At 35.8% G+C, this 13149-nt stretch overlaps 3 protein-coding genes across 5 annotated transcripts; 2 read left to right on the top strand and 1 right to left on the bottom strand.

Moving 5' to 3' along the window:
• Positions 1–52: 52 nt before the first annotated feature.
• LOC117620734 (LOB domain-containing protein 24-like) lies at positions 53–1315 on the bottom strand. Its single transcript, XM_034350911.1, has 2 exons — positions 1013–1315; positions 53–473 (listed from the first exon to the last, which is right to left on the bottom strand). Exons 1-2 carry the CDS (start codon positions 1166–1168, stop codon positions 174–176), a joined length of 456 nt encoding a protein of 151 aa, XP_034206802.1. The 5' UTR covers positions 1169–1315; the 3' UTR covers positions 53–173.
• Positions 1316–2278: 963 nt separating this feature from the next.
• On the top strand, positions 2279–6134 carry LOC117620732 (ABC transporter E family member 2-like). 2 transcript variants are annotated; one of them, XM_034350910.1, is made up of 13 exons: positions 2279–2584; positions 2850–2935; positions 3050–3147; positions 3243–3360; positions 3500–3589; positions 3723–4030; positions 4130–4325; positions 4410–4595; positions 4729–4941; positions 5034–5279; positions 5397–5605; positions 5699–5768; positions 5859–6134. In XM_034350910.1, the coding sequence occupies exons 1-11, from the start codon at positions 2443–2445 to the stop codon at positions 5514–5516; spliced, it is 1803 nt and encodes a 600-aa protein (XP_034206801.1). In that variant the 5' UTR covers positions 2279–2442; the 3' UTR covers positions 5517–5605; positions 5699–5768; positions 5859–6134. The 2 variants fall into 2 exon arrangements, with proteins under 2 accessions (XP_034206801.1, XP_034206800.1); XM_034350909.1 differs by having other exon boundaries at positions 2281–2584; positions 4687–4941.
• Positions 6135–6877: 743 nt separating this feature from the next.
• LOC117620731 (ABC transporter E family member 2-like) lies at positions 6878–12547 on the top strand. Of its 2 annotated transcripts, none has more exons than XM_034350907.1 (13): positions 6878–7170; positions 7867–7983; positions 8655–8740; positions 8838–8935; positions 9016–9133; positions 9244–9333; positions 9521–9825; positions 9944–10139; positions 10218–10403; positions 10494–10763; positions 11618–11863; positions 11990–12115; positions 12192–12547. In XM_034350907.1, the coding sequence occupies exons 2-12, from the start codon at positions 7881–7883 to the stop codon at positions 12107–12109; spliced, it is 1818 nt and encodes a 605-aa protein (XP_034206798.1). In that variant the 5' UTR covers positions 6878–7170; positions 7867–7880; the 3' UTR covers positions 12110–12115; positions 12192–12547. The 2 variants fall into 2 exon arrangements, with proteins under 2 accessions (XP_034206798.1, XP_034206799.1); XM_034350908.1 differs by having other exon boundaries at positions 6937–7170; positions 7870–7983.
• Positions 12548–13149: the final 602 nt, after the last annotated feature.

Raw genomic sequence — 13149 nt, 5'->3', positions numbered from 1 at the left:
TTTAAAAAAAAAAAAGAAAAAAAAAAGAGGATGAAAAATACGAGGTTTACAATAAAAATCCTATAAAACTACCAGAAAAAGGTATCTATCTCTTGTCCTGAAAGAATTTTTGTCAATATTCAAATAAAGAATTTAAATCAGAGCAATTGGGTTAAACTTGATGATTTGTCACATCAACCCAAGCTGTAAAAGTGATCATCTAAACCGAGCCTTGAAGATTCACTGTGCAGGTCTTGTTGGTAATTATCATCAACACCATCAACCATATTTTGCTGCTGCTGATTTAGTTGCTGTTGTGCATTGTAGAACGCTATTTGAGCTTTTGTCTTGGCCATCTCAGATTGAGCCTGAAATAAATCTTGTTGCAATTGAGAAATTATTTTAACACACCCATATATTGGATCTTCAACACGTATTGATGCTTCATAAAACATGCAGTCTGCTGCTGCTTCTCTTACATGGACTGGAAGTTGCTGCAATTCACATATAATTACATGATTAAAAATCATTAGCAGATTCAGTAAATTTCATAATATCTTCAAACACAAACAAGGCTTTCAACTATTTCTCTTTGTTTTTATTTATTTATGTATTTATAAAAATAAAAAAAATAAAAACATTTGGGGTTAAAGTAGTAACAAAAAAAATTCATAGGGACAAAAAAAAAAAAACATCTACATTATTAGTGGCCATTTGTAATGCTTCCAAAGTTGGTTTGGATTGCAGACGTGAGTTAGGCGAGCTGGCCAAGGCAATGAGCCCGCCTTCATGCACCCAAGTTCAAATCCCCCTTCCCGTATATTAAATTAGTTTAAAGTAGTTTAGACTATCATTTGTATAAAAAAAAATGTTAGTTTCGTTTGAGTTGTGTGTAGCCAAATGATGAACAATACTTAAGCAGTTACCTTACCAACTAGGATATACAAATGTAGATAGAAAACAAAACATTTCTGAGTATATTTGCTTTCAAAAGAAAGATGTTTTTTGACAGTGCATCCTAATTAATTGTTACCTGTAGCATTTTAGTAATGTTGCCGGCACCAAAGATCTTATGAACACAAGCAAATCTCTCTGGATTGGATGGGGGGAAATAGGGTGCCAGAACACAATCTTGAGCGCATTTTCTTCTCAAAAATTTGCAACCTGCACATCTTGTTGGATTGGCCATTAGATTATAGCAGATACTTTAGAATCTACGCAAAGATTGTTTCTCTAAATTTTCTAGGAAATCAAATTTGTGTGAATGATTTTGTTATGTGTCAAAGATTTTGTTCCCTATATATATAGATTAGGTGATCATGGATCCGTTTGAATATATTGAACACAATCACAAATTCTTAGGGAGCTAATTAGGCCTAATATTGGAAACAACACAACGGCTAGTTTCTTTTGGTCAAAGTTTCACACATTTTAGGAAAGATTTGATTGAAGGCAATGGAAGCACAAATTCAATCTTTTTGAAGTTTTCCATATGAGTTATATTAAAAGAAGTAATATATATATATATAAAAATTTCTTTTTTTTTATTATTAAAAAAAAAAAAAAACCAGGATCATGGCGCCGTCAAAAACTAAAATGTTGAGTTGGCAAACTTAGATTAAATGTGGGCTGCTTTGTCTTTCTTGGAAATTTCTTTTATCTTTCTTAGAAATCACCCCTGGCCAAAACAAACAAATTATAATAATCTCTCAACACACACCAGTTTCTGTTCACGCGTGTTACAATTTGTACCCTAGTAGGACAAAAACGTGAACTTTTTGTTTTTGTTTTTATTTTAGCATATGTACTTGGGTCAAATAAAACTTGTTAATTTACCATTGTATTGGTAATTTTGTTAATAAAGCTTCGATTGTTGGGGTTTATATCCCTGTTAACACTTACTAATTAACCTAGTTTGTTCTTCATTTGCTTTCCTAGTTTGTGTAGGTGCATGCATGCAGGTAACCCAATCAGTTTCCAACTTTATTTTGAAATCCAAACAGAAGACAACTTGTTATTTGACACGAAGACAACTTGTTTGACACGTTAGAAATAAAAAACGAAGACAGAAACTTGTAATTTGTAACTCTCTCTCTCTCTCTCTCTCTCGGTAAGCTCCTCTTCAATCCTTGTCTCTGCTTCTTCTTAGTGTTTTAACTCGTTCTCTGTTTTGGAAAATCATGTAGTTATTTTTTTGTTCTTCCCATAATAATCATATACTGAGTTGAATTAAACACACTGCTAAATTTCTTTATATAATCTTTTACCGTTCATGGTGTAGCCAACTGGTAAACATTATAAATTTTTACTGAATATGAATGACTGAGCTTTTTGGTTTCTGCTTGAATTGATCATAGAATTGAGGATTTTATTTGCTCTTACATTTTTGGCATTGAAAGTTTCGCACAACTGTGTTATACTAGATCAGGTGCAGTTTCTTTGTAAGTATTATTTGCTTTAGGTATGTATGTGGGGTTCATAAACATTCTTTTCACATTTCAGATGGAAAATCGGTCGACTCGCATAGCGATATTGAATCCTGACAAGTGCAAGCCTAACAAATGTAAGCAGGAATGCAAAAGGAGTTGTCCAGTTGTACGTACTGGTATGTTATGTTACTTTTTTTTTTCTTTCTTTCTATTTGTACGTTTATGTCTATGATTGCTTATATACATTATACATAAATAAGAAATTGTCACGTCAATTGGTAACCAAAATTTGGTCCATTACCCGCCTCTCATATTATAAGATTTTGATTTTTAACTAACTTGAACAAAACCAGAAATTGCTTTCTTAAGCTCTCGGTAAAGGTTCGATTCCCTACATTGTTTAAGAAAATGCTTTCTTACTTACTAACCATAAATGTGCAGGTAAATTATGCATTGAGGTCTTACCTACGTCCAAGGATGCTCGTATCTCCGAAGAGTTGTGCATTGGTTGTGGTATATGTGTTAAGGTGAGTGAAGATTGTATTTGGTTTGGTTTAAATTTCCTGTGTTTTATCTACTCAAGTTGTTTTTGAGGGGAGCCATTCTTTTGACTCTGGCTATCATGTGATGTGATATTGCAGAAATGCCCATTTGGAGCAATTGAAATCATCAACTTGCCAAAGTCATTGGACAAATATACAACCCATCGTTACGGTTTGAACTCTTTTAAATTACACAGGTCAGTTAATTCCTCACCACTTTGTTGTGATCTTTGATCAGTTTCAGGTTTTAGTGTTTTGAAGTTAATATAAATTAAATTGTACATAATTACAGGTTACCAGTGCCTAGGCCAGGGGAAGTTCTTGGTTTGGTTGGGACTAATGGCATTGGGAAGTCAACTGCCCTCAAAATTTTGGCTGGCCAGCTGAAACCGAATTTGGGTCGTTTCAATGTAACACTCTTTCCCTATATCTCAATCTTCTAATTAACATTTTCCCCCCTTTGCTAATTACTATGTGATCACTTTCTCAAGCTTTGTTATTTGATGCATTATTTTTTTATGACTGTATATCTGGATGCTTGTTTTGCAGAAACCTCCAGCTTGGCCGGAAATCTTGGCTTACTTTCGAGGATCTGAGCTGCAGAGTTATTTTATTCATCTCCTGGAAGATAAATTGAAGGCACACTTTGATTTTGATGCTCATGTCCTTAATAGCATATGATGTTAAAATTTCTCCTTCATGTACTTGTTTAGTGCCTTTTCTTCTTGCTAAGTGCATACTTGTCTTACATGCATTTCTTTTGCTTCAACAGGCAATTATCAAACCCCAAGACGTCGAAGACATCCAAAGACAATATGATGGAAAATCAGTAAGGGAGGTGCTCAAACAGATCGATGAGAGGGGGATGAAGGAAGAACTGTGTGTTGATCTCGAGCTGAACAATGTACTGGACAGTAATATAGGCTATTTATCCGGTGGAGAGCTTCAGAGATTTGCCATTGCTGTTGTTGCAATGCAGAATGCAGATATATATATCTTTGACGAACCTTCAAGTTTTCTTGATGTGAAGCAAAGGCTTAAAGCAGCCAAAGTTATCCGATCTTTGATCAGGCCTGATAGGTTTGTTTCCATCTCTCTCCTCTTGCTTCAATTTTCCAATGCTTATGTTTTTTGGATCATTTCTTGCTTACATAGGTATATTTCTTTATGTTTTTTCAGCTATGTGATTGTTGTGGAGCATGATTTGAGCGTTCTGGATTACTTATCAGATCACATTTGTTGTTTATATGGGAAACCGCGTGCATATGGAGTTGTAACTCTACCTTTCTCAGTTAGAGAAGGAATCAACATCTTCTTGTCTGGATTTATTCCTACAGAAAATCTACGCTTCCGGGATGAATCTCTGACTTTCAAGGTATTTAAGATTATAAATTTTGTCATTGAAAATGCTGTTTTTTACTCGATCAGTATTTTCTGATTGTGTTGTTGCCTTGTCTAGGTTGTTGAGACTCCACAAGAAAGTAGTGACCAAATCGGGATGTATGCAAGGTATAGATACCCATCAATGGCAAGAACTTTGGGAAAGTTCAAGCTTCAAGTTATTGAGGGCGAGTTTACAGATTCTCAGATTATTGTGATGTTGGGTGAGAATGGAACAGGAAAGACCACGTTTATCAAAATGCTGGTATGTCTTTATTTCCCACTTTGTTTTTGTTCAATCATATTTTCAAAATGCTGATATGTGGAGTCACGATATATATTGGTTCAAATTGTAGGCCAATCACTTCAAACATAATTCTAATGTGGAGATACCTAAGCTTCATGTTTCGTACAAGGCTCAGAAAATTAGATTGCCTGCATCAACTGTGGGAGACTGCCTTCATATGAAAATTCGTGATTCCTGTACTCATCCTCAGTTTGTGACAGACGTGATGAAGCCTCTTCAAATTGAAGAATTGAAGGACCGCGAAGTCACAAATCTTTCTGGTGGAGAGCAGCAAAGGGTTGCTTTATGCCTATGCCTTGGACAGGTTACTGACTTTACTTTATGTTTATGATGCATCTGCTTTGAAGTCATGCAGCCTAATAACGTATGTCTCTTTATTTTTGCTTGATGTTGCAGCCGGCAGACATATATCTGATAGATGAACCAAGTGCATATCTTGATTCGGAGCAGCGAATTGTTGCAGCAAAAGTTATAAAGAGGTTCATCCTCCATGCTAAGAAAACCGCATTCGTGGTTGAGCATGATTTCATTATGGCTACTTACTTGGCAGACAAAGTTATTGTCTATGAAGGAAAACCTTCAGTTGATTGTATTGCAAATTCTCCACAATCATTGCTGGGTGGGATGAATCTCTTCTTATCTGTAAGTCTTGCAACTTTTTCAAGTCACCCCTTGCATATACTTTGGCCTCCAATTGAAAGTAATTTTTGTAGTTCTGGGATCTGATTCTCTCTTTGTTTTTCCAATGTGGCATTGCAGCAACTGGATATCACATTTAGACGTGACCCTACAAACTATCGCCCAAGAATCAACAAATTGAACTCAATCAAGGATAGGGAGCAAAAAGCTGCCGGGTCCTATTATTACTTGAACGACTAAACCGGAACACAGTCCAACATATTCGAGACAACAAGTCCCCTCTCCATGGGCGGGAGGACTCGACTAAGCCCCAGCCACCAAACGGGAAGGTACGGTACACTCATTCCGACAATGCCCAAAATTCATCTGTTTATGTTGTGTATTTATGACATTTTGATCTTCGCTGCATTTGTACTTTGCAGTTCTGCAAGTTTTCAGAGGGCAGGGCATTGATAGATACACTCTAGTCAATATCAATAATAATCCTAGAAGGTATATATGGTTCACTACTCATTCCAACAATGTCGAATATTCCTCTGTTTATGTTATATACTTATGAAATCATCTTGATATTTATTGCAGTTTTGCTAACTTTTTAGAGGACATTGATATAGCATCAAGGCTGAGTTACCAGCATGCTCACAAATGATTGGAGAGAGTCCTTTGCCTGGTGAAGAGATCGGTTTTTTTTTTTTTGGGACTTGAACGAGTGTTGTTCAGCCTATGCGACCAAATTCAGTACATTTTCCCTCTATGTTTTGTGGCCTCTCATGGCATCAAATATTGTATTTTAACTAAGTGCTTTGTTTTTGTGTTTGACTAGAATGCTATTTGAAGAATGAATGAAGTTTTTTTTTTTTTTTTTGGTAAATACCATGAGGTGTCCCACACCTGAAGGGTGGGATTAATCCCTACTCGAATGAATGAAGTTAATTTATTTATTTATTTATTTTGGTTTCCTAAGGTATCCCCAGGCATGGCCCAGGCCTAATCCTCCGAGATACTGTCGGGCGCATATGCGGGGACCTAATGAATGAAGTTAATTTAACATAGCCTAATATTGTATTTGCCCAAATGCCTTTTGTTTTGGTAATTAGTACAAAACTGTAAAAACATGATTTCTGAAGTACTCTAGCTTTCACAGGTAACTGAAAAAACATAAATTGAGCCTAATTGATACTTCATTAATTATAAATATAAAAGATAATAATTACCATTCAAGTTTTAATCTCAAAGACAAAATTTTACGCTTACAACTCTTGAGTAACTCGAACTGTCAAACATTATACAACTCAAACTGTCAAATGAACTGACACGACTCAAAGTCTTAATTGGAGTTTGTTGTAAAATAGTCATTTTTCACAACTTTTATTTTATAATTGCTCATATAGTTCCCTTTTATTTATGCCTAGAGCGCCTTTTTAATGGAACTCTTTAGAGTAAAATGAGATATTTTAGAATAGAAGTTGTGAAAAATGACTATTTTAGCCAATTTCACTTATAAGATCAACTAATTTTTAGCACGAAGAGAAAATGACACGACACTAACACAACAAATTGTCACCCATATTATAGACTTGTTTGGGAGAGATTCTAGATAGGCATGAAAACACTTTTATGAAGAATCACTTCTCTATATAATCACTTTAACTGGTCTCCTCTCCACAAAAGGTTTTTGTTTAATTTTGTCAACTAGTCGTCTCCTCTCCACCGTCCAAAACTCCCGTGCAACTCCACACCCCCCTCCCTATACTCAACAGTCATTCAGTATCTTCTCTTCTCTGCTCTGCGCCCCTATATCTCTAGCTTGCATTTTCAGTCTCAGCTGCTCTGCGCTCCCTTCCTCTCAATCTCCCTTACCACTACGATTTCATCTGCCGCTTCTTTTTTCTCAGTAAGTGTTTAATGTATGTACTTTCTTCTTGTGTTATCTGGGTTCGTGAAAAATTGAAAATTATCTCTCTCCGAGAACAAAGAATAGCTGAAAAGGGTTTTGATTATTATTTGAAATTCAGTAAGATTATTGGTCTTAATTCAAAATTGGCACGGTAGAAACTCATTTGTGGTGTGGATATGGATCAATTTTAGCTTTCTGATAAATTGCTGGTTTTCTGTTTACTTTCAGTTCCGCGATATTTTATAGTTTATTTGTGTTTCCGTAGCATATTAATATGTTCTCTTCAAGCCTTTTGGGGATGAATGAAATGAGCACTTTTAAACTGCACCAAATTATTTTACGTCTCCAAATACATCAATTTTTGCGAGATGTATGTTCAAGTACAATGGTTTCACGTTTTAATTCTTTGTGTAAAAAGTTTCCATGCAATCTAAGGTTGGATTGGATTGCAAACTTAACAAACTGACCAACATGGATTGGATTTAGTTTTGCCCAAATTTAACAGCTTTGGGCCCATCAACAACCCTAGTTTGATCCATTCAATTGAGGAAGAGAAGGAAACTGTAGGTGCATGTGCACTACATGCATTAGCAAATATAGACAAAGAAAGAGAGCAGATGCCTCTAAATTCTAGCTCTGCCCGTGTGCATTTAATCCTTTGCTTAATTTGATCCATGGATTTTATGTCGATAGAAGAAGATTAGGAGATGGCAGACCGGTTGACCCGTATAGCAATAGTGAGCTCCGACAGATGCAAACCCAAGAAGTGCCGCCAGGAATGCAAGAAGAGCTGTCCTGTTGTCATGACTGGTATAATATAGTTACCCCCCTTTTATTATTTCCCTTATCTTTTTTTATATAATATTTATATGTATGTATGTATATATATATATATATATATATATCTGTTGCTGTTCATAAAGAAAATAAAATATCAGGATTTGTTGATTTACTCAAGATAATCATTTTCTTGTTTCTTGAATTATGATCTTGCTTTTATGTTTCTTTAGGGTTTGTCTGATGCAAAATTCTTGATTACTTGGAATCCTCAGCTGATTGTTTATCATGTGAACTGTTATTAATCATAAAATGTATTATTTGTGTTCAAATGGTCATGGCTTGATGATTTTGACAAGTAACTAAAAGGAATTAAAGAAAATTGAATGCCTCTTTTGAGGAGAAACACCCAGAAACTTAATTAAGCTCGAAGCTAGTCAATCAAAGGGATGACATGGTATATAAAAGCAAGGAAAGCTTCTAATAAAGGTTACTAATACAGGCATGAGCTCCTGCATATAGTGAGGCAGCTCCAAACAGGTTTAATGTTTCTGTATTGGTGAGTTCCTGTTATGTATTATCATTGCGACTATGACTACTTTTACATAAATGAGCTGTTTTTTGTGTTATCTTCTCTTGTATATATATGGTTGTACTGTATTGCTACAAATATACACTGTCTTACTTTATCAATCAATGTGAAGGTAGACTATGTATCGAGGTTACCCCGGCATCCAAGATTGCTTATATCTCAGAAGAATTGTGCATTGGGTGTGGTATCTGTGTTAAGGTCTGTAAAAAGTGTTGTTACTGTAATTTTTCTTCTTCTCTACAGTAGTTGTTTTTTAAAGGCATTCTTTGGACTCTGAACCTGTCTGATGATGCAGAAATGCCCATTTGAAGCAATCCAAATCATCAACTTGCCAAAGGATTTAGACAGAGATACAACTCATCGCTATGGGCCTAACACTTTCAAACTACACAGGTTAGCTCCTAACCACATTATTAGCAAGTGGTCCCTTTAGCATTTATGTGGTTTGGGATAACATAGATTTACAATTTCAGGTTACCAGTCCCAAGGCCAGGTCAAGTTCTTGGTTTGGTTGGAACTAATGGCATTGGGAAGTCAACTGCCCTCAAAGTTTTGGCGGGAAAGTTGAAACCAAATTTAGGTCGTTTCAATGTAATACTCCGTACAAAACTTCCCCCTCCTCTGATAAGTGTATAATTTTTTCAAACTCGTTTTGGTGCATTGTTTGATTTTCTTATCTCGACGGGCTTTTTTTCTTTCAGAATCCTCCAGATTGGCAGGAAATCTTGACCCACTTTCGAGGATCGGAGCTGCAGAATTATTTTACCCGTATCCTGGAAGATAATTTGAAGGTACCATTTGATTTTGATGCTTGTAACCTTTCTTACTTATATGGAATGAGTTTAGCTTCTAGACTAATAAAATTTTGTCCGTTATGTCCTAGGTTTATTTTATAGCTGCTGAGTTTGGTTAGTTTTTGGACACTTAAAAAGTTTTATTCCTGCTAAATGCATACTTGTAATTTTTTGTATTTAACAGGCCATTATAAAGCCCCAGTACGTTGATCACATTCCAAAAGCAGTTCAAGGGAATGTTGGTGAGGTGCTCAACCAGAAAGATGAGAGGGATATGAAGGAAAAACTATGCGCTGATCTTGATCTAAATCAGGTTATAGAGCGTAATGTAGGGGATTTATCAGGCGGGGAGCTTCAAAGATTTGCCATTGCCGTCGTTGCCATACAGAATGCAGAGATATATATGTTTGATGAACCTTCAAGTTATCTTGATGTGAAACAGAGGCTTAAAGCAGCCCAAGTTGTCCGGTCTTTGCTCAGGGCTAATAGGTTTATTTTTGTATATTTATCTTCTTCCCTCAAATTTTCAATGCAGATTTGTTGGGTTCCTTTTGTTGGTTGTCTTCCTGTATGTTTTGCTAATAATTATATTTCATTGTATTTTCAGCTATGTAATTGTTGTGGAGCATGATCTTAGTGTCTTGGATTACTTATCAGACTTCATTTGCTGCTTATATGGGAAACCAGGTGCATATGGAGTTGTAACTCTTCCTTTCTCAGTTAGAGAAGGAATCAACATCTTCTTGGCCGGATTTGTTCCTACAGAAAATCTTAGGTTCCGAGATGAATCTCTGACCTTCAAGGCAAGATTATAAATTTTGTCTGTGAAATGCGCTTTTGACTTATCATTACTTTGTGATTTACTTTGTTGCCTTTACTAGGTTGCTGAGACTCCACAGGAAAGTGCCGAGGAAATTGAGTCATATGCACGATATAGATACCCATCGATGACTAAAACTCAAGGAAACTTCAGGATTCGTGTGGTTGAGGGTGAATTTACTGATTCTCAGATTATTGTAATGCTGGGGGAGAATGGAACGGGGAAGACAACATTTATCCGTATGCTGGTATTCTTTCCTTTTCATTTTATATTTCTTCAATCATAATTGCACTGCAGGTTGAGACGTTGAGTTAGCATATGTTTGTCCAATTTGCAGGCTGGCCTGTTGAAACCTGATACTGTAGAAGATTCTGATGTCGAAATACCCGAATTCAATGTTTCTTACAAGCCCCAGAAAATCAGTCCAAAGTTTGCGTCCACTGTGAGACACTTGTTACATTCAAAAATCCGTGATTCATATACTCATCCCCAGTTCATGTCAGATGTGATGAAGCCTCTTCTTATTGAACAATTAATGGATCAAGAGGTTGTGAATCTCTCTGGTGGAGAGCTGCAAAGGGTTGCATTATGCCTATGCCTCGGGAGGGTAAATTATTTTCATTTATCTTCTCACAAATCATTGGTTAAGCTTTTTCATATATCTTGGTTATGAATTTTGGACGCCTGAAAATCTTCAATAAGCATTCATTATTATCAGTTTCGTAGGTTCTTGACTTTCAACAAAAGGAGAACAAGTTGGTTTAGTAGTTTAGTTGAATGATATATTTCTGTTTTTGGAAAATCCGAAGTAGTGTTGGTTTTTTCATATTTTTAGCCGTGCAAGTATAGATGTTGATTGAATTTATAAAATGGGCCTTCATTGCACGGTTGCTCTAATCTTCATTGAAGTGTTCTTATGCTGGGTTGCTTCAGTTCTATGGTGGATCCATTGTTATGAGATCTGCTGACACGGGTCATGTTTCTTATGGACATGACACTCGAGAGGATAAGAGCATTATATTGTGATCACTAGGAGTTCTAAGTTCTGAGCCTCCAGACATTGTTCTTTGATATTGACTTGAGGCTTAATAGTTCTATGTTTTTCTTCATTCTGATCTTTCACATCAGATTCTTTTGCTACTATTGAAGATATGCTTTTTCTTGTAGATAGCAATTGTTTATGGTTTTCATGTTTGGTCTGCATATAATGGTTGAGGAATAAGCATGTGTTCTCAGTATAAAAGTCTTATATCTACCGGGATGTAAAATATATTTTTCTCGTGTAGAAATCTTGCTGGGCTCTGCCTGCAAAGTAAACAATGTAAATATAGATGTGATTATATGTTCACAAACATGGATTCATTCATTTTTCTTTCCATTGTTTGACGCTGGGAAGGCGATGAATTATAGTTTTGCCTATGACTGACACATTCTATTCTGTCTTATATTTACTTAATGCAGCCTGCAGACATTTATCTTATAGATGAACCAAGTGCATATCTTGATTCTGAGCAGCGTATTGTTGCGTCAAAAGTGATAAAGAGGTTTATCCTACATGCTAAGAAAACCGCATTTGTGGTTGAACATGACTTTATCATGGCTACCTACTTGGCAGATAGAGTTATTGTCTATGAGGGCAAGCCCTCGATTGATTGTACTGCAAATGCTCCCCAGTCATTGTTGACTGGGATGAATCTCTTCCTATCTGTAAGCCTTGCAACTTCTTCATTTCACTCAATTATTTTGGCCTTCAGCTATGCAGAGGGGGAGAACTCTCTCTCTCTCTCTCTCTCCACGAATATTTTGATTGACTTTTCAAAATAATGCATGCAGCATCTTGATATCACATTTAGACGCGACCCCACCAACTACCGCCCAAGAATCAACAAATTGGAGTCAACCAAGGATAGGGAACAAAAAGCTGCAGGGTCCTATTATTACCTGGATGATTGATAAATGGTATGCTTCGTTCTCTTCTCTCTGTCTATTTCATCTTTTTGGGCTTCTTGAAATATATCGGCGTTCAACTTTGCAGTTTTGGCCAAATTTAGAGGGCGTCAATCTGATCTTATTAATGGAATCTCGGATGAGCCATGACATGCTGACAAATGATCCTTTGTATGCTGAGAGGTGATGTTTGTTACCAGCGTAGCGTGAATGAGTTTCCAGGCCCTTACATGTTGTTGCTACTTGAGTTCATTATGCCCTAATAATATAATGTGGTTGCAGTTTTGGTAAAATTGTCATTTGGGCGAGGGAAGTATGTACAATGGTCTCTCATAGTAAGATCATATGATTATGATTATAATATGTACAATGCTCTGATTTTACAATGGGCCTTTGACATTTGGGCTTTCTAGGATTATGATTATATGATTATTCTTTAAAATATATTAGAATTGAAAACCCCAAATTTTTGGTTTCGTTTCAAATTGTTACATGTTACAAACTCATATCTTGAAATAATTAAAATAATTAAATTACATATAGACAAATCAAAACTAACTACTCCCTCCCGCCCCAACTTAATAGTTGTTTACATTTACCTTATTAGTGAAAATGCTGTGTAATTAAGATTAAGATTATAAAGGTAACTAAAGATTATAAACTTGTTAGTGGAATGCTGTGTAATTTGTGATGACATTATTAAGTGTTGCCTTTTGTAGATTGCTGAGACTCCACCACAAATACAGTTCTAAAGTCAAATTACACAGCATTCCACTAACAAGTTTATAATCTTTAGTTACCTCTATAATCGATCTCACAAATATAAGCAATGAAAAGTTTGAGGCAAGACGAGATATAAAGAAAAGGGAAAAGCATACAACTATGCAGTTAGCAGGAGGAAACAAATATTACACACAATATAGTAGTTGGATTAGATGAAACAAAAAGAGTGAATGCATATGCATGGCGTGCAGATTTCAGTTCAACATAAACAAATAAAAACCGGTGAACACGATTTCTTTACTCCGATTATGCATTGTCATGAA

This window comes from Prunus dulcis, chromosome 3, assembly GCF_902201215.1.
Source record: "Prunus dulcis chromosome 3, ALMONDv2, whole genome shotgun sequence".
Classification (NCBI taxonomy): Eukaryota; Viridiplantae; Streptophyta; class Magnoliopsida; order Rosales; family Rosaceae; genus Prunus; species Prunus dulcis.
Note: the sequence above shows the minus strand (reverse complement) of the source record. Positions and strands in the feature narration are given on the sequence as shown.